The following is a 21,266-nucleotide window of genomic DNA, read 5'->3' on the forward strand; positions in this document are numbered from 1 at the left end:
ACAGCTACCACACCAGGCGCACAACTGCTGGAGACCACACGTCGTCTGCGCCGTCGAGAACTCACGGGTTGGCCCAATAATGATATGCAAATGCGGTTCCAACTACACGTGTCGCAATGACGTCAATTTTGAGGGGGCGGAGCATCACGACCCACCGTCAAACCGGAGCCTGCCGCGATTCCGGCATTGGGAGCTATTCTTCGCCTGATTGCTGTTCCCGATTTCAACGTCGGGCAACGGAGAATCCGCCCCATTTCTCTAAAGAGCATAAGCGTAGCCTCTGCATGGGATCATTTGAATAAGTCTCACCTGTACCGACTACTGAGATTGCATGCCCTTCTTAAAGAATGCTGCCCAGAATCTGACTCAATAATACGACTTTATTTGACCTAGAGTCTGATTCAAAATTGTTATAATGTTCTTTCTGTACTTTTGTACTTCACAGCATTTTGTTTGAATTCCTGTTCCTCTGTGCCCAGGCGCCTGTTTGCCAAATAATATAGTTTGTCAGTATAGATTCTCAAAGTCAGAGAACAATGACCCATTCATGTTACAGGCATAAATAAGTGCTCACCAATATCCCAGGTGCACATACAGCAACATAAGCAAATAAAAATGACGATATACAGGAATCGGGGTGGGGGGGGAATTGCAGGACACAGGCATTTAAATGTCACTAAGCAGGTAACAATGTCCCAGACAACATTATCTACCCTGCAGCTAAAGGTGGCAGAGGAAAGTGGTCGCTCCATTTAATCTTTCATTCAAACTTTGACACGTTTGAACTTGGAAAGAATCCTGAAGGCTGCATACATGCTGTGCTGCTGTAAGATTATTGTCCAATACATGGATCTGCACCTTAAGCGCTCTAAGCTACAGGGCTATGAACTGGGGGCAGGAAGGTGGGATTAGAAAGGCACCTGCGCGTCCTCGGACTGGCATGGATAAGATGGGCCAAATGGCCTCCTTCTGTATTGTAACCTCTCTATGATTCTATGATGTTAGTACAAAATGCAAAGAAGGAACCATGAAATGCAAATAGAAAATGTTTAAAATATTCATTAGAACCATTAGCAGCTTCTTAGGGAGAAACAGAGTTACATTTCTTCTTGGTGAACTTTCATCGGAATTTGCAATGGTTTGTGTATGTGTGCATGAAAGAGGGGTGAGCATGTGTGAGATAGGGGTGTGCGTCAGAGAGAGAGGTGAGCCGGACAGTGAATATCTCTCAGCTCTGCCAGAAGAAGCCCGACTTCCGGTGGCGTTCGCGAACTGAGCAGCAAAGAGGCTCCCGCAGAACCACAAAATCGCGGCTTTTTTCGGGGGTTTTCCCGGCGGGTTCTTAAAAAGAATTAAAGCCCCGCAAAATCGGCCCAGCCTCCCTCGCCCTGCCCAGGCACCAAAGCTCCGTTCCACGGAGCTGAAGAGAAAAAGAAGAGGAGAGACTGGTCCTGGTCAGCGGAGCAGCTGCACGTGGAGGAGTGGGGATCGCAACAAGAAACTGCCTCAAAGTCGGAGCACAGAGAGGATAAGACAAAAACAAAATAATAATTTTTTTATTCAACTTTTTTTATTCTCAACCTGAAAATTTGAAAAACTTTTTACAAAAAAAAACAATTCCTTTTTATTTTAAAAACAAATCGTTTTTAAAAGGAGAAAAAACCCTTGAGGGGGGGGGGGTTCTTTGGGGGGGGGGAAAAAAAAGAATCTCTCGCACCAAAACCCAGGGGAAAAAAAGAGAAAGGCACATAACATGAATATGCCTGCAAATAATAATAAATCAGGGGGACGGCAAGATGTAAGAAGGAACAGCAGCGAAGGCGAAGGAAAAGGAAAAAAAGCAGGCAGATGACCCCACGGGCAAGGCGGAGGTTCAGGCGAACCAGGAAGTGGAAAAGCTGGCGAGCCGAGCAGCGGAGCAGGAACAGGACGCTGCCACCCTTCCCCGCCGCACAGGGGGAGGAATGGAGAAGCATGCTGAAAATGGAGATAAACGCCATGAGGGAGGCACTCAGGACAGAGCTCCACACAATGAAGAAGGAGATGCTGGCGCAGGCAACGGACAAAATGCAACGAACCATCGATGGCCTGGAAAGGAAGGTGGAGGCGCAGGAGAAAACTATTCTGGAGTTGGAGAGGGCCACCTCAGACCAGAGCGACAGGATTGTAACTCAGGAAACCGAGGTGAAAAGGCTGGTAATGACCCAGGGGAGCGCAAGAGGGAAAGTGAAGGACCAGGAAAATAGGTCCAGACGGCAGAATGTTAAAATAATGGGTCTGCCAGAGGGGATGGGGGGCAGAAACCCAATAGGCTACGTCACCCAAATGCTGGGCAAGCTAGTGGGAAGGGAGACATTTCCAAACCCCCAGAAATCGACAGGGTGCACAGGTCGCTCCGACCCAGGCTCAAAGCTGGGGAGCAGCTAAGAGCGATTATCGTGAAGCTGCACAGGTTCCAAGACAGGGCAAAAATCCTGAAGTGGGCCCGGCATGCGAAATCGAGCATGTGGGAAGGGAAGATCATAAGGGTGTACCAGGACATTGGGGCGGACCTGGCCAAAAGAAGGGCTGAATTCAACAGGGCCAAATCAGCACTTTACAAAAGTAATGTGAAATTTGGGATGTTATTCCCAGCCAAACTCTGGGTAACATTCAAGGAGAAGGAGCTGTGTTTTAACACCCCAGCAGCAGCGGAAGAGTTTGTTGGAGCGAACAAACTGGGGGAGGGATAGCCACAACGGCCATCATGAAAGCGACGGGGTGGAAAAGAAAGGAAGAATCAGAACAAAGAGCGGAGGGCAGACTGCAAACAGAGACAATAAGATCATGAAATGTACACGTGTTTGGTGTACTGCGCGGGATTGTGCTGACTCGTTCCCAGGCTCGTTCCATCTCTCAATGCAATGGGGGGAGCGGAGCAAGGTGAACGAGGGTGAGAAAGGCGGGCAGGAGGGCGAGACAAGGGCTAGCAAAAGGAAGGTAAAACAGGACCAGAGCAGGGCAAGTACTGGGAGGGGGGCCACCGTGCTAATGAGGACGGCCAACACGGGAGGGCAGGAAGAAAGGAGGGCTCCCTCTCTCTCTCAGGGTAGAGGGAGCGCCTGGCACAAAGGGGGGGGGGGGGAGACAGGGCAGAGGGTGGGGAAGAATACAGGGGGGGGACACAGAGGGACAGGGACTATTGGGGGGGGGGGGGGGGGGGGGAGAGAGAAGAGTTGAGGGGAGAGCGCAGAACAGAAGAGAAGCAAAGAAAATGGTGAGGTAGATAAGCAGCACGAACACAGGCTTCGACGGGCATGGAGCCGGGCGATGAACCAAGATGGCGCCACAAATAGCCACTCGGGAGGGCTGCAGGGCAGAGGGAGACCCTGGAGTGCAGGGGCGCAGCCACGTGGCGTACACACAGCTGGCGGCCATGTTGGGTGCCCCCTGGACAAAAGGAATCCCCGGAGCCCGACCTCATGGCGAGAGCGGCGACCGTGGCCATTTGGGACGGCCCCCTAACGAAGGGAAACCCCGGGGCGCGTCCACCAGGTAAGTATGGCTGATCCCTCAGGACCGGGGTCGAAAACCCCCCACCAGGATTGTTACCTGGAATGTAAGGGGACTCAACGACCCGGTGAAAAGATCCAGAGTCTTCACCCACCTATGAAGCCTAATAGCAGACATAATCTACCTACAAGAGACATACCTGAGGGAGAAGGACCGACTGCTGGTAAGAAAGGGCTGGTTGGGACAGACATACCACTCATGCTACGGGACGAGGGCTGGGGGCGGGGGGGCATTATTAATTATCAAGAGGACGAGGTTTAGGGAAACCAAGACAGTTACGGACCCAGGGGGACGGTACGTCATGGTCAGCGGTGTTCTGGAAGGGGCACCGGTCGTACAGGTAAATGGGTACGCTCCCAATTGGGACGACACAAAATTTGTAAAGAAGACCATGGCAGAAATCCCCGACCTTGACTGATCATGGGGGGGGCGACGTCAACTGTGTACAGGACCCACTGACCGACCGATCAAACTCCAGAGCAGGGAAAAATGGGGAAATCGGTGCTGCCAGGGATCACGGGAACGGAGTACTCTGCGATCGTTATCTCTGACCACGCTCCACTCTACATGGATGTGAGGTTGGAGACAGGCCGAGCCCAGCGCCCCACGTGGAGGCTGGAAAAGGACCTCCTGGCTGACAAAGCCTTCTGTCAAAAAACATCGCGGGCCATAGGCGACCATGTTAGTAACAACCAAACAGGGAGGTCTCACCCTCCACGTTCTGGGAGGTGCTGAAGGCCGTGATTAGAGGAGAGATCATAGCCTACAAGGCAAGCAGAGATAGGGAAGAGAGGGTGGCCAGGATGGTGAACTCCATCCTGGAAGTCGACAGAAAATACTCCGAGGCCCCGACTGTAGAGCTGCTGGCGGAGAGAAAAAAAGCTGCAAATGAACTTTAACCTGCTATCCACTAGGAAAGCAGTGTACCAACTCCGCCAAACACGGGGGCCCTTCTACGAACACTGAGACAAGGCTGGCCGCCTATTGGCTCACCAGCTGAGAAAGCAGGCAGCCACAAGGGAAATAGCGCAGGTAAAGGATAGCAGAGGCAGACTGGTAACAGAACCAAAGGAGGTCAATCGGGCATTTGAGACCTTCTACCGGGGACTGTACGCCTCCGAGCCCCCCAATGAGAGCGCGGGGATGAAACAGTTCCTAGACGGACTGGAACTACCAGTTGTGGGGGAAGACAGATGGGGGGAGCTGGAAGCACCAATAGACCTGGGAGAAATCATGGAGAGCATCAGCTCCATGCAGGCGGGGAAGGCACCTGGACCCGAGGCGTTCCCGGCGGACCTCTACAAATAATTTGCACCAGTCCTGTCCCCACACTTAAGGGACATGTTCGTGGACTCACTGGCAAGGGGCACCCTGCCCCCCATGCTAGCACAGGCCACAATTTCACTGATACCCAAAAAAGATAAAGACCTGATGGAATGCGGATCATACAGACCCATTTCACTCTGAACATTGATACGAAAATACTCGCAAAGGTCCTGGCCAAAAGGCTGGAGGGCTGGGTACCAGAGGTGGTCGCAGAGGACCAAACGGGCTTTGTCAAGGGTAGGCAGCTCACGGCGAACGTCAGGCGGCTGCTGAACGTAATAATGACCCCCTCCGGGGAGAGAACACCAGAGGTAATCGTCTCCCTGGACGCAGAAAGGGCCTTCAACAGAGTCGAATGGAAATACCTCCTCGAGGTACTGGAACGGTTTGGCCTAGGAGCGGGGTTCACCGCCTGGGCGAGGCTCCTGTACAACGCTCCCAAAGCGAGCATCCGAACTAACACCACCAGCTCGGAATACTTCCAGCTGCAGAGAGGAACATGACAGGGCTTCTCCCTGTCCCCACTCTTGTTCGCGCTAGCGATCGCACCCCTGGCGATAGCCCTGCGTGACGCGAAAAGCTGGAAGGGAATCCGGAGAGGAGACAGAGAGCACAGAGTCTTACTCCATGCAGATGACCTACTCCTCTATGTCTCAAAGCCACAGGAGGGACTGAAGGCAATACTACAAATACTGAAAGAGTTTGGAACTTTCTCGGGCTACAAACTTAACCTGGTCAAAAGCGAGGCATTCCCAGTGAACACAAACGGGGGAGGGAGAGAGCTGGAGGGGCTCCCATTCAAAACAGCCCAGAACAGATTCCGCTACCTGGGGATGCAGATAGCCAGAGACTGGACACAGATCCACAAGTGGAACCTGACCAGCCTGGTGGAGGAAGTAAGAAGAGACCTTCAAAGGTGGGGCTTACTCCCACTCTCCCTGGCAGGGAGAGTGCAGACGATCAAGATGAACATACTGCCAAGGCTCCTCTTCCTGTTTAAATCCATTCCGATCTACATCCCCAAGGCCTTTTTCCAAAACGTAGACAGTCTAATCATGGTGTTTGTGTGGGGGACGGGGGGGACGGGGAGATAAGAACCCGAGAATTCCCAAACAGACATTGCAAAGGAGGAAAATCAAAGGGGGTTTGGCCATACCAAACCTACAATACTACCACTGGGCAGCAACTGCAGAAAGAGTGAGGGGATGGTTACAAGAACCCGACACAGATTGGGTACAAATGGAGGAGGCATCCTGTAAAGGAACGACCCTCCGGGCCCTGGCCACAGCAGCACTCCCATCCTCCTCAACAAAATACACAACGTGCCCAGTGGTAGCGGCCCCGCTGAGAACGTGGACCCAGCTGAGACAACACTTCGGGATAGCCAAAATGTTCCCCATGGCTCCCATATGCAGCAATCACAGATTCCCCCCCCCCCCCCCCCCGCCCCAGCCATGATGCCACCTTCAAAAGATGGAGGCAGGACGGGGGCACATCGACGGTCGGGGACTTCTGCATAGGGCACAGACTGGCGACACTAGATGAACTGACGAGGAAGTGGAGGCTAGCAAAAGGACAGGAAATGAGACACCTTCAAATAAAACACTTCCTCCGCAAAGAGACGGTAGGGTACCCGGGGCCCCAGAAACCACACTACTAGAGGACCTGATAGACACAAGCAACGGGAAGGGGGGACTATGTGGGAAAATATACAGACAGCTACTGGACAGAGCCCACACTCCACTGGACGAGACCAGGCAAAAATGGAAGGATGAACTGGGGACAGAGATAGGATGGGGACTCTGGAGTGAAGCACTGAGCAGGGTGAACTCCACCTCCTCCTGCGCAAGGCTAAGCCTAATGCAGCTCAAAGTGGTGCACAGAGCGCACCTGACCAGAACCCGAATGAGCAGGTTCTTCCCGGAGGTGGAGGACAAATGTGAGCGGTGCCAGAGGGGCCTGGCCATCCACACCTTCATGTTTTGGGCTTGCCCCAAGCTTGCTGGGTTCTGGGCAGCCTTCTCCGAGACAATGTCCAGGGTTGTGGGGGTGAGGGTGAAGCCATGCCCAATAGTGGCAATCTTCAGGGTATCAGAGCAGCCAGAGTTACACATGGGGAAGGGGGCCAATGTCCTCGCTTTCGCTTCCCGAATTGCACACCCGAGAATCCTGCTCGGCTGGCGATCGGAAGCATCACCCACTGATTCAGACTGGCTCGCTGACCTTTCAGAATTTCTCCACCTGGAGAAGATTAAGTACGCCACCCGAAGCTCAGAGGAAGGCTTCCTGGATACTTGAGGGCAGTTTGTCGGTCTGTTCCAAAACCTGTTCGAGGCCAGCAGTGAGGAGTAAACTAATAATTTTTTCTTAAAAAAACACCAACATAGATGAGGTACCAAAAGACTGTGCAGCCGCCAGGGGGGGGGACCACGAGAGATGAGGGGGGGGGCTACTCCCCCCTTTTTTCTTTTCTCTCCACTCTGTCCGGAAAATAAAAGAAAAGCACAGCCGAAGCCGGGGGGGGTGAGGGGGGGGGCGCGCGCAATGGGGAAGGGGGAGGAACTATAGACCGATCCAGAAGGTCAGTTAAACGAAGGACAAACTAAACCTCCCTGTATAATAAAGGAAATTAGCACGGGCGAGAAAAATCTGATGTGTGTATATACAACTGTTTATAAATATGGGAAATGCCAACAAAAAGATTTATATTAAAAAAAAAGGTCTGCCAGACGAAAAGCTGGGCAGGACAAGGGTGCTGCAAAAAGGCAGACTTCCCAAAGAACCAGATAAAGTCCATACAACCTGGGAATTGGGAGAGAAAGAATGTCTTAGGAAGTCTGAAGTTAAGGGAGCAGAGACTGAAAGGTTTAACAAGGTATTGTTCAGGAGAGTTCAAGGGAAATGCAGTAAAGTATTCTGAATTAAAGGGACAGTTGCAGTGACCAGATTTAACGTGGGAAAACACGTCAGAGGAAAATCAAAAGTTTGGTGCCACCTTAATACAGTCCGGGAATCAATAATTAAAGCAAATTGTGAGGAGTTTGTGCAACAGTCAAGACAAAGGAATCAGGAAGGAGGAAGTGTAAAACCTGAGGGCAAAACCTTGATAGAAGTAGCTGAGGTAAAGCATTGTTTAAACAAAGATTTGAAAGTGTGTCTTTTTGAAAGCAGAATTTGAAATCACTCGTGTGGAAGCCGGACTTCAGTGGCTCATGGTATAAAAATAATCGGGGGGATTTTGAGGAAGAATTAATTTGACTTCAAAGTGGAGTGTATCTGGCCATTGCCAGCCGATAGCGACAGTTTGTTATGGAAACCATTATAGTCCAAGATATACTTTGTAACACATGTTAACCTTAAAATCTGTGTACATTTGTTAAGGTAAGTGGGAGTAAAGGAGTATTGCACCACGATCAAACCTTTTGTGTTGCTTAAATGTTTCTTCCTTATTAATAAAAACAAATTAGCAGTCATGTGCCTCTATTCCTTCACGTTTTCAAAAAAGCTTACATTTTGGCGATTCTGGGATTGTCCCGTCCAGTTATATCAACTGGGATCGTAAAACACTCAATTTGTCTAAATCGCCTTGAATGAAGCCTCTTAACATCCTCCTCCCCACTCACATTTCCATCAATAACATCCAACTTAGATGTTCTACTTTAGATATTTCTTGCTCTTCAGCATTACTACCTTATCATACAACAATCCCTCTTGCCCAACTGTTTCAGACACTTAGGCCATCACATTCCGAGGCACCAGATGAAGAAATGCTTTGCTTCTTGCTAGACAGAAAACATATTAATCAAGGAAATTTCCCCTGCATGTATTCAGAAATTCCTCCCTCCTTTACCATTTCCTCTAATAGTAGCCCAATCGATATTTGGGTAATTGAAGTCCCCCGATATCACCACTCTATGGTTCTTGCACATCTCTTGGATTTCTCTACAGATTTGTTCCTACACCTCTCTCACTATTTAGTGGCCTATAGAATATCCCTAGGAGCATGATCATATCCTTTTTGTATATTAACTCTAACCAAATTGGTTCTGTCCTTGCCCCCTCAGGGACATCCTCTCTTTCAAATGCTACATCTTCCCTCATCAGTACTGTCACACCACACCCTTTTTCCCTTCTATATCTCTTCTGAAAAGTTAATATCGTTAAGTGATTAACCCTCATGAGGATCACAGGGAATCACTTACTGACCTGCCCGTGGGGCTCGTGGAATAAGAGTTCCCATGGTTGCAAATGGAGGCCCTCCCAGCTGGGACTTATTACCAAGTTTTAAATGTCGTCCAAGACTCGGACCGGTAATTCCGGTAGTCCCGGGCTGGGACACTAATGTTGAACGCCACGGGTGCGGCTTTACTTATAATAATAATCTTTATTAGTGTCACAAGTAGGCTTACATTAACACTGCAATGAAGTTACTGTGAAAATTCCCTAGTCGCCACACTCCGGCACCTGTTCTGGTACACGGAGTGATAATTCAGAATGTCCCAATTCGCCAAACAAGCAGGTCTTTTGGGACTTTGGGAGAGGAAACTGGAGCACCCGGAGGAAACCCACAGACACTGGGAGAACATGCAGACTCTGCACAGACGGTGACCCAAGCCAGGAATCGAACCTGGGACCCTGGCGCTGTGAAGCCACAGTGCTATCCACTTGTGCTACTGTGCTGCCCACAACGTTGAGGCCACAAGTTTTTCTTTTACGATGGGAATAGAGGGATATGTTCCCCGGAAGAGTAGGGAGCTTTAGTTCAGACGAGCAGCATGGTCGGTGCAGGCCTGGAGGGCCGAAGGATCTGTTCCTGTGCTGTAATTTGCTTTGTTTACCAAGCTAGACTGGAGCTCGATGCAACATCCAGAAAGTATGCACCATCAACACCCATGAGGCATTATATGAATATACCTGCCTCGGCGTCTCATTGGCGTGCGCCGTTTTCCAGAGGGCAATGGAAAATATCCTTCAAGGGCTTCCGAGGGTGGCAGTGTGCCCGGATGATGTATTAATTACTGGAGCTTCCGAAAAAGAACACCTAGCAAACTGCCACGAGCAGGAAAAGTGAACATTTTACGATAATCACGAACTACAAGCCTCTGCCGGGTCTTTTTAAGGAGGACAAAGCAATTTCCCCCCCCCCTGCAATCACCTCATCTTGGATCCAAAGTTGGGTACTACTGTTGGCTGGTATTATGAGTCACCCTGAGTCACCTACTGCTGCCCAAAAGCTTGCCCCGCAGTAAATGACAAAGGTATCATGACTTTAAAATTTATGGACACCCGACCTTATCCGCCAAGAATGGCCCCACACTGGCAAAACTACGCCACGTGATCCTAAGAGGTGAAATTCAAAGATATCCCACAGAGAATCTAAAGCCCTTCCTAGCTAAACGCCAAGAATTAAGCATGGAAGACCGCATCATCCTCTGAAGAGCCCGAGTAGTCACCCCTCGCCAAGGCCATCGCCCAATTTCAAAGGAGCTAACTGGGAGTCTCCAAAATGCAGATGCTCACTTGGAGCTACGTCTGGTGGTGTGGGTTTAACTCAAGACATTGAAAACTTGGTAAAACTGTGCCCGTCGTGTCAGGAAAATCAGAAGCTCCCACCATCAGCCTTGCTACACCTGTGGGAATGGCCAGGGAAACCTTGGGTACAGTAACACGGACATCGCCAGGTCGATCATGGGATCAATGTTTTTAATCTTGGTCGACACCCATTCTAAGTGGAGACTTACATCAGAAGTCCTCGACGACATCCAGCGCCACCACAGAGAAACTCCAGAAGTTATTTTGTATCCATGGGACCCCCTTCACCAGCGGAGAAGTACAGGCATTTACGAAGTCCAATGAGATGAAACACACCCAAATGGTGCCATACCGCCCATCTTCCAACGGCCTGGCTGAACGGGCGGTCCAAACGTTTAAAAGCAACATGAAGAAGCAGACCGCTGACCCACTCAACACCAAATTGGCTTGGTTCTTCTTCAATTACAGGGCCATGCCACAAACCACGACGGAGGTTGCACTAGCGGAATTACTGAAGGGCCGGCTCCTCTGGACCAGACTCAGTCTATGGTTTCCCAACCTAGTTGGAAAAGTGGAGTTAAAACAAGAAGCCCAGAAAAAAAATTATGATACCCGATGAACCTATGGGACCTTCAGGCGATACCGTCCAAGTTCGTAATTTCGGAGACAGATACCCATGGATCCCGGGGGTTGCAGTGGAGAAGACTGGCCTGTGTCGGACAAGGCCAAAACCAGGGAGAGGACCGCATCTGGACTTGGGGGAGTACGAGTTCTTATGGTAACAAGCGGAGGCCTGTCCAGCTGGGACTCGTTACCGAGTCATTTAAATGCTGTCCCAGACGTGGATGGGGAATCCCAATAGTTCCGGGGTAGTACACTTTGGTTGTAAACTGCAAGTGCAACATTACTTTTGACCTTCCTTTTTGTGTCTCCTGGATTACTGCACCTTGAATATTAAGCACTCAGTCCTCACCATTTGTAAACCACATTTCCCACTATATCATATTCTCATGCAGCTATTGGAGCGCACCGATATTATTCATCGCACTTTGCGGATTTACATGCAGCATCGCAAGCCTGTATTTGACAGGAGATGGTTGACAGCTTCAAAGTCCTAGGCTTGCACATCACCAACAATCTGTCCTGGTCCATCCATGTCGACGCTACAACCAAGAAAGCACAACAACGCCTATACTTCCTCAGGAAACTAAGGAAATTCAGCATGTCCACATTGACTCATCAATTTTTATAGATGCACCATAGAAAGCATCCTATCTGGCTGCATCACAGCCTGGTATGGCAACTGCTCGGCCCAAGACTGCAAGAAACTTCAGAGAGTCGTGAACACCATCCAGTCCATTCCGCGAACCCGCCTCCTATCCATTGACTCGGTCTACACCGCCTTGGGAAAGCGGGCAGTATAATCAAAGACCCCTCTGTCACGCGAGACTACCCTTTAAGAAATGAGTGTTTAAGAAATGTACCTTTAAGAAATGGAGCTGCTCATGTTACTGGCGTGATGTCAGAGTGTGGGTGGAGCTGAGCTCCACTTCTGCTTTTTTAGTGTCAGTTTGAGAAAAGCTTGGGTGTGTCTGTGAGCTGCACTGCTGTTGATCTAAGCCTCCAAAGACCATCTATGGATCATTTGGGTGAACTCAGAATTGTAAAAAAGGTCTCAGTATTGAATATAAATCTAATGTGCTCCTGTTTGAAGGTTTGTTAAGTATTTTGGATGGTAAAAGGACAGCATACAGGTTATTTAGTGTTGTATTCTTTGGGGGGGGGGGGGTGTATCTACATGGATTTACTGGTTGCTAAGATATTCACTGTTTGTTTTAGAAAAGTTAACTTGAGTTCATAGAATAACCATTGTTTTGTTTTAAAAGCTACTGGTCCATTTTCTGCTGTACCATACCTGTAGAGTAAGCCGAGTGCTCCCCATGCCACAATCTATTAAGAGTTGTGGGTCAGGTGAACTCCATGATACACTTTGGGATTCTCTAAACCCTGGCCTATAACAATTGGGGACTCGAGGGGGATAAAAGTCTATCTACTGGATTGGCTTATTGAACTTAAAAACAGTGAGGGGTGAGCATATTGTGGTTGCTTTTCAGGCGTGGTATTTTAGTTTAAGTGGGGAGTGTGTTGTGGACAATGGCTCTTTCAGAGGCTCAGGCGTTTTTGGGGGAAGAGACGGTCACACGCAGTACCTTACGGACAGAGACTAAAAGCAGGCTGTTAGATTTGGCAAAAACATTGCAGTTATCATTACCTGACAAAATTCAAAAAGATGAGGTAATTATGGTGGTGGTTAAGCATTTAAAGTTGCCTGAGATACAGTTTGACTCATTGAAAATGGCAAAAATTCAGTTGCAAATTAAACAAATGGAACAGGAGAAAGAATTAAAGCAAGTTGAATACGACAGAAAGAGAGCGGAAAAAGAAAAGGAGAAGAAAGGAGAAAAGAATAGCCCTAGCAGAACAAAAAGAAAGGGAGATACAGATCAGGGAAAAAGATAAAGAGAGAGAGTTTGAATTTCAGAAAATGGCCACGAAACATGACAGTCAGTTAAAATTGGCAGACTTAAAGGGAAACGTACAGTTGGATGATAGTGATGAGGATAGTGAGAAAGAACGTCATAGTCGAAGATTTGGTGGGAATCTATTTAAATATGTCCAAGCATTGCCAACGTTTGACGAGAAGGAAGTACAAGTTTATTTTATTTCATTTGAGAAGATAGCTAAACAAATGAAATGGCCACAGGACACGTGGGTATGACTGATTCAAACAAAGCTGGTAGGTAGGGCTAGTGAAGTGTTTGCGTCACTACCGGAGGAGGTATCTGGGACGTCTGAGGAGGTGAAAAAATCCACCTTAGGTGCATATGAACTAGTGCCTGAAGCTTACAGACAAATGTTTAGAAATTTAAGGAAAGAATTTGGTCAAACATACATGGAGTTTGAAAGGCTCAAACAAAGTAATTTTGATAGGTGGATAAGGGCTTTGAAAATAGACCAAACGTATGAAGCTCTCAGAGAAATTATAATTTTGGAGGAGTTTAAAAATTCAATTCCTGATGTAGTGAGAACTCATGTGGAAGAACAGAGGGTTAAAACTGCGAGATTAGCCGCAGAAATGGCAGATGATTATGAATTATTTCATAAATCAAAGCTTGGTTTCTGACATCAGTTTCAGCCTGTGAGCGATAGAAACTGGGGATATGAGAAATACTCAAGTGGTAAAGGTAATGGTGATCTGATGGGAGGTAATAAGGAGAGTGTACCTCAGATTAAAAAAGAAATCCAGGAGGGTGGAAAAGAAATGAAAAGTTTCAAATGTTTTCACTGTAATAAACTAGGCTATGTAAAGTCACAGTGTTAGTGGTTGAAGAAAAGAAAAGCACTGGGAAGGCTGATGTGGTAAAACAGGATAAGACAGTGGGGTTTGTTAGAGTACAGTACGAAGTCTTACAACACCAGGTTAAAGTCCAACAGGTTTGTTTCGATGTCACTAGCTTTCGGTCACCTCTTCATTCACCTGAGGAAGGAGCAGCGCTCCGAAAGCTAGTGACATCGAAACAAACCTGTTGGACTTTAACCTGGTGTTGTAAGACTTCGTACTGTGCTCACCCCAGTCCAACGCCGTCATCTCCACATCGTTTGTTAGAGTGGTAAAGGAAAGCCCAAGGGAAGCGAAGGAGGTGCAAAAGATTGTACAGACTGTTCAAGAGGTGATTGATAAGAAGGTGCCAGATCTCGTTAAAGAATTTACTTGTGTGGGTAAAGTTTACTCATGTGTATCAGGAGGAGCAGGTAAAGACGTCACAATTTTAAGAGATACAGGAGCTAGTCAATCTTTAATGGTAAGAGATGAGGAGTTATGTAGTTTGGGAAAAATGTTGCCAGAAAAGGTGGTAATATGTGGAATTCAGGGTGAGGAGTAGCGTTCCATTATATAAGGTAAGGTTGGAAAGTCCAGTGAAGAGTGGTGAAGTGGTAGTAGGAGTAATAGAGAAACTATCTTGTCCAGGAATACAGTTTATCTTGGGTAATGATATAGCTGGATCGCAAGTGGGAGTGACACCTACTGTGGTTGATAAGCCAATGGAAAAATCAGACAACTGAAGTGTTGAAGGACGAATATCCTGGGATTTTTCCGGATTGTGTAGTAACAAGGTCGCAATGTCACAGGTTAAAACAAGAGGAGAAATCAACGAGTGAAGATGAAGTGCAATTAACAGAAACGATTTTTGATCAGATGGTTGAAAAAGAACAAGAACAGGTGGAGGATGAGGTGGATATTTTTAGTTCAGGAAAATTGACGGAGTTACAACAGAAAGATGTAGAAATAAAACGGATGTATCAGAAAGCATACGCGGAAGAGGAATCCGAGAGTATACCAGAAGTGTTATTACCGTAAAAGTGATGTCTTGATGAGAAAATGGAGACCTTTACATATGCAGGCGGATGAAAAGTGGGCAGAAGTTCATCAAGTAGTATTGCCGGTAGGGTATAGCCGGTAGGGTATAGAAAGGAGGTGTTGCGAGTTCCACATGAGGTACCAGTGGGAGGTCATTTGGGAATAAGGAAAACTCAAGCTAAAATCCAAACATTTTTATTGGCCTGGACTACATAAAGATGTAGTTAAATTTTGTCAATCATGTCACACATGTCAAGTGATAGGGAAACCTCAAGCAGTGATAAAACCAGCACCCTTAATACCCATTCCAGCATTTGAGGAACCTTTTACAAGGGTCCTAATCGATAGCGTGGGACCGCTTCCTAAAACAAAAAGTGGGAATCAATATCTTTTGACTATAATGGATGTGTCTACTAGGTTTCCAGAGGCCACTCCAGTACATAATATTACAGCTAAAAAGATTGTGGAGGAGTTACTTCAATTCTTTACTTGATATGGACTACCCACAGAAATACAATCAGATCAAGGATCAAATGTTACCTCAAGGTTATTCAAAGAAGTTATGGATAGCTTAGGAATAAAACAATTTAAATCAACTGCGTACCATCCAGAATCGCTGGTAGCGTTAGAAAGGTGGCATCAGACATTAAAGACAATGTTGAGGGCTTATTGTCAAGATTATCCAGAGGATTGGGATAAAGGAATTCCATTCGTATTGTTTGCAATTAGGGATGCACCTAAATGAGTCAACCAAATTTAGTCCTTTTGGACTAATTTTTGGTCATGAGGTAAGAAGACCACTTAAATTGATTATAGAAAAATTGGTGAGTGAGAAATCGGAAATTACATTATTGGATTACGTGTCAAATTTTAGGGAACGATTAAATAGAGCAGGTGAATTGGCTAGACAACATTTAAAAGTTGCACAAAATGTGGTTAAACGGGTAGCGGACAAGAAATCCAAAGTTTGTAGTTTTGCCAGTGGAGATAAAGTTTTAGTATTGTTACCAGTGGTAGGTGAACCTTTAAAAGCAAGGTTTTGTGGACCTTATCAGATTGAAAAGAAATTAAGTGAGGTGAATTATGTGGTTAAAAACACCAGATAGAAGGAAGACTCACCGAGTGTGTCATGTGAATATGCTTAAAAGGTACTTTGAAAGGGAAGGAGAGAAAAAGGAGGAGGTTTTAATGATTCTAACTCAAAGTGACAAACCAAATCCAGATGACTGTGATTTCGACATACCTCAAATTAAATTGGAAAATGAGGATGTTCGTAAAAATGGGATAAATTGGTGAGTTACCTTCCAGAGGAAAAACAAACTGACCTGAAAGAGTTATTGATATCACATGGGCAAGTTTGTAGAGATAAATTGGGAAGTACTAAAATGGTTATAATGATGTAGATGTGGGAAATGCTATTCCGATCAAACAACATCCATATAGACTTAACCCTTTAAAATTGGCACAGGTTAACAAAGAGATTGAGAGTATGCTTAAAAATGGCATAATTGAAGTGGGTTGCAGCCAATGGAGCTCATCCATAGTGATGGTACCAAAACCAGAAGGTACCCAACGGTTGTGTGTGGACTATAGAAAAGTTAATGCAGTTACAAGAACGGATTCTTATCCTATCCCACGTTTGGAGGATTGCATTGAGAATTGGATTTACTTAAAGGTTACTGGCAGTTACCTTTTCCGAAAGGGCGAAGAATATTTCAGCTTTTGTGACTCCAAATGGTATATACCAATTCAAAGTTATGCCATTTGGCACGAAAAACGCCCCAGCCATATTTCAACGGTTAACTAACAAAGTTGTTTCAGGATTACCCAATTGCGCGGTATACATCGACGATCTGGTGATTTTCAGCCAGACATGGAAAGACCATTTAAAACATCTGATGGAGTTATTCGATCGACTTCAGGATGTGGGTTTGGTGATAAACCTAGCCAAAAGTGAATTTGGAAAAGCCCAAATCACTTTCCTTGAGGTGTTTCCAATACCCTCAAGACAAAGGGAAATAGTGCGATTTCTTAGCATGAGTGGATTTGATCGAACATTTGTGCAAACGTTTTGTTGCTTGATTGCTCCACTGATGGACTTGTTTAAGAAATGTCAAAAATTTCAATGGACAGCGGACTTTCGACAGGCATTTGAATGCCTGAAAGCTGTGATACCCAATGCGCATGTGTTGGAGAATTACAAGGGACTCTATGATCAGATTGAACTAAAGTATCTGACTTTAAAGAGAAATGCTGAAGCGTAGGGAATTGGACGGATCATGCAGAGACCTTCCTGTTCAACGAGACTGTCAATCATGAAGAATTTCAGTTGGAGGAAGAAGAATGGAAAAAATGGACTTTATTATTATACCTGTTTGCATGTGTTGTTTTTTTGGGCAGCACGGTAGCATTGTGGATAGCACAATTGCTGCACAGCTCCAGGGTCCCAGGTTCGATTCCGGCTTGGGTCACTGTCTGTGCGGAGTCTGCACATCCTCCCCGTGTGTGCGTGGATTTCCTCCGGGTGCTCCGGTTTCCTCCCACAGTCCAAAGATGTGCAGGTTAGGTGGATTGGCCATGATAAATTGCCCTTAGTGTTGGGTTGGGTTACTGGGTTATGGGGATAGGGTGGAGGTGTTGACCTTGGGTAGGGTGCTCTTTCCAAGAGCCGGTGCAGACTCGATGGGCCGAATGACCTCCTTCTGCACTGTAAATTCTATGATAAACGAACAAGTATATTTACTGTGTGCATTTCTTAAAGGATAGTGCAAAGGTGAAAAATGAAACCATCTTGAAGTTGATGGTTTATTTTTTTCTTGGGGGGGGTGGGGGGGGGAAAAAAGGTGTCATGTGAGAGTACCCTTTAAGAAATGAGTGTTTAAGAAATGTACCTTTAAGAATGGAGCTGCTCATGTTACTGGCGTGATGTCTGAGTGTGGGTGGAGCTGAGCTCCACTTCTGCTTTTTTAGTTTCAGTTTGAGAAAAGCTTGGGTGTGCCTGTGAGCTGCACTGCTGTTGACCTAAGCATCCAAAGACCATCTATGGATCATTTGGGTGAACTCAGAATTGTAAAAATGGTCTCAGTATTGAATATAAATCTAATGTGCTCCTGTTTGAAGGTTTGTTAAGTCTTTTGGATGGTAAAAGGACAGCATACAGGTTATTTAGTGTTGTATTCTTTTGGGGGGGGGGTGTATTTGATTTACTGGTTGCTAAGATATTCACTGTTTGTTTTAGAAAAGTTAACTTGAGTTAGAATAAACATTGTTTTGTTTTAAAAACTACTGGTCCATTTTCTGCTGTACCATACCTGTAGAGTAAGCCGTGTGCTCCCCATGCCACAATCTATTAAGAGTTGTGGGTCAGGTGAACTCCATGATACACTTTGGGATTCTCTAAACCCTGGCCCATAACACCTCCCAACTGGGTTATTCTCTCTTCCAACCACTTCCATCAGGCAGAAGCAGATTCAAAAACAGCTTCTTCATTGCTGTTACCAGACTCCTCAATGACCCTCTTATCAGAGAATTTGCAGTGCAGAAGGAGGCCATTCGGCCCATCGAGTCTGCACCGGCTCTTGGAAAGAGCACCCTACCCAAGGTCAACACCACACCCTATCCCCATAACCCAGTAACCCCACCCAACACTAAGGGCAATTTTGGACACTCAGGGCAATTTATCATGGCCAATCCACCTAACCTGCACATCTTTGGACTGTGGGAGGAAACCGGAGCACCCGGAGTAAACCCATGCACACACGGGGAGGATGTGCAGACTCCGCACAGACAGTGACCCAAGCCGGAATCGAACCTGGGACCCTGGAGCTGTGAAGCAATTGTGCTATCCACAATGCTACCGTGCTGCCCGCTAGGGAAGCACCTTATGGACTGAACTGGCCTCTCCACGTGTCTTCTCTACGGTGTAGCATTCTCCGTATGCTTCCAATGTCTATGTATTTACATTGTGTGTTTATTGTATGTCCTATATTTTTCATGTATGAAACAATCTGCCTGGACTGTACGCAGAATACTTTTCACTGTACCTTAGTACACGTGACAATAAATTCAAATCTAAATCTAGGGAAGCACCTACCCTTAATTTGACACCTGCTAATGAGTGTGGTGAAACTGAATTCACAATATTAAACAACAAACAAGCTGCTCAAGTCTGACAATATATGTTTGCATACAAATAAATCATAAACTCTACGCCTAACTGAACAATAAAAAAAAACCTGTGGGTTTGAAAAAATGGCCCAATTTGTGCACTATTCAACGATACTTTAAAAAAAAAAAATTTAGAGTACCCAATTAATTTTTTCGAATTAAGGGGCAATTTGTCGTGGCCAATCCACCTAGCCTGCACGTCTTTGGGTTGTGGCCAAACCCACGCAATCACGGGGAGAATGTGCAAACTCCACACGGACAGTGACCCAGAGCCGGGATCGAACCTGGGACTTCAGCGCCGTGAGGCTGCAGGGCTAACCCACTGCGCCACCGTGCTGCCCATTCAGCGATACGTTTTGACTCTGATTGACAGTAGCTGGAACAAAAGAATATGCCACAAGTTCACAAAACAAACATTTCCACTGCATCATTACAACAAAAATCATGGAATGGTGCATCTATCTCAGGAGTACGGCCATTTCATGTCTGCCCTGACTTTAATTTACATTTAAGAGTTGTCAACTTTGACTTGAAATTTTGACATGCAGGAGGTCATGACTTCAAGCCCCTTCCAGAAACTTGAACATATAATATAGGCTGACACTTCAGTCCCGTATGAAGGGTGTTGCATTGCCTTTGTCAAACTGACATCCTGTCTAAAGTAAAAGATCACATGGCAATATTTGAAGGAAAGAAAGTTCTCCATATGTTCTGGTCAACCTTTATTCCTCATCCAAATTCCCCCAAAATAGATCATCTATTTCACTATTGTTCCTGGAACCTCGCAGTGTGTAAATCTGCTGACATATTTCTCTACATTACAACTAAAGTGGTGTTTTATAGGCTATAAAATGCAAGTTCATATTTTCTTTCTATTCTTAACACGGAGACATATAGAAGCTTGCTAACAAAAGTTGGGTTGTTTATATCAGCGCTTTTTCTTTCAGTCTTGGGAAGGACGGTCTCTGGTCCTTATTTTATCCCAAACTAAGATCTGTCCAAAACAATTATGGCTGCTTAAATACAAAAAATGCAAAGTTAGAATCTATTTAAGTTACATTAATTAGATACTTACATCATAACTGAAGTCTGCATCATTTGCTACTGTCAAGTCTGCAAGGTCACCAAGGCCCAAAACACTTTCCAGCACATCATCTGAACCCATAATAAATGATTTGCCAGTTCCAGATGGAAAAGTCAGTGGCTCAGCTATTTAAAAAAAACAAACATCTTATATCAAATGAATAAATCATAAATGTAAACAATCTTCAGAACATGCATAGTATTTTCCCCTTATGTCTTCAATAAAATACTAATCTGCTTTATCCACGAGCAGACTGAGATAAAGCAACATCACAGAAATTAGTAGGTGGTGGGCTGCGTATTTGGATTTATAATGCCTGGATGCCGAAATTTAAGGTGCATGAACAAGTCTGTACCAGGCTATCAGATCCTCACTGAACCATTCAGGCCCTTTTATTTAGCACGCAAATATGGCCAAATTACTGTTATACTAGTTTGGACGAGTATACTGTTATACTAGCCTTAACAAAAGAATAAAGAAGCTGCTGAAAGGATTGCGAATAGTTTTAATGGTGCGCTTTCATGATCAGCCGACCAGTTAGTGTTTGCACTTGGGGATTTTAATACTCTTTCCCTCTTGGCGCACCTTCTCACTCTGCAGCAGTATGTCACCTGTCCCACTCGTTCGACTAGCACTCTGGATCAATGTTATGGCAATATAGTGGACGCATACAAGGCAGTGTGTAGACCACCTCCTGGGAAATCGGATCATAACGTTATCCATCTCCTACCAACGTACAGACAGCGTGTGAAACTTGAAAGACCTATCCTGAAGACAGTTCAGGTGTGGACAAAGGAGAGTAGTGAAGAGCTCATCGACTGTTTAGATGTCATTGTCGCAGGTGTTTTTTGATTGGTGTGCTGACCCACATGAGTTGACAGAAACTCTATCATGTATCAATTTTTGCAAGGATACAATTATTGACACCAAAACAGTTAACGCATTTCCACACAATAAACCTTGGGTGTCAAGGAATTTTCAAAAATGTCTGAATGGAGAGGAAGTTGGCATTTCTTAAAGATGAAATTGATATTGTCAGGGGAATTAAAATCCAAAATGAGGAAAGCAAAAATTGATTTTAAAAATAAAGTAGAACATAGGTTTTGCATGGACAACCCACGGCAAGCATGGAAAGGTCTTAAAAATGATAGATGGGCAAAGGAAAAAACGTGTTTGTGTACTGTC

General features: G+C 45.9%; 1 protein-coding gene across 4 annotated transcripts in view; it reads right to left on the reverse strand.

Moving 5' to 3' along the window:
• The window catches only part of strn3 (striatin, calmodulin binding protein 3), a 437,029-nt gene that overhangs the window by 154,618 nt on the left and 261,145 nt on the right, over nucleotides 1-21,266 (reverse strand). For all 4 annotated transcript variants that reach the window (XM_072488228.1, XM_072488218.1, XM_072488210.1 and 1 more), the window contains one exon: nucleotides 20,073-20,206. In XM_072488228.1, coding sequence (XP_072344329.1) covers nucleotides 20,073-20,206 — 134 coding nt within the window. The remainder of the gene's footprint in view (nucleotides 1-20,072; nucleotides 20,207-21,266) is intronic.

This window comes from Scyliorhinus torazame, chromosome 2 (genome assembly GCF_047496885.1).
Source record: "Scyliorhinus torazame isolate Kashiwa2021f chromosome 2, sScyTor2.1, whole genome shotgun sequence".
In the NCBI taxonomy this organism is placed as follows: domain Eukaryota; kingdom Metazoa; phylum Chordata; class Chondrichthyes; order Carcharhiniformes; family Scyliorhinidae; genus Scyliorhinus; species Scyliorhinus torazame.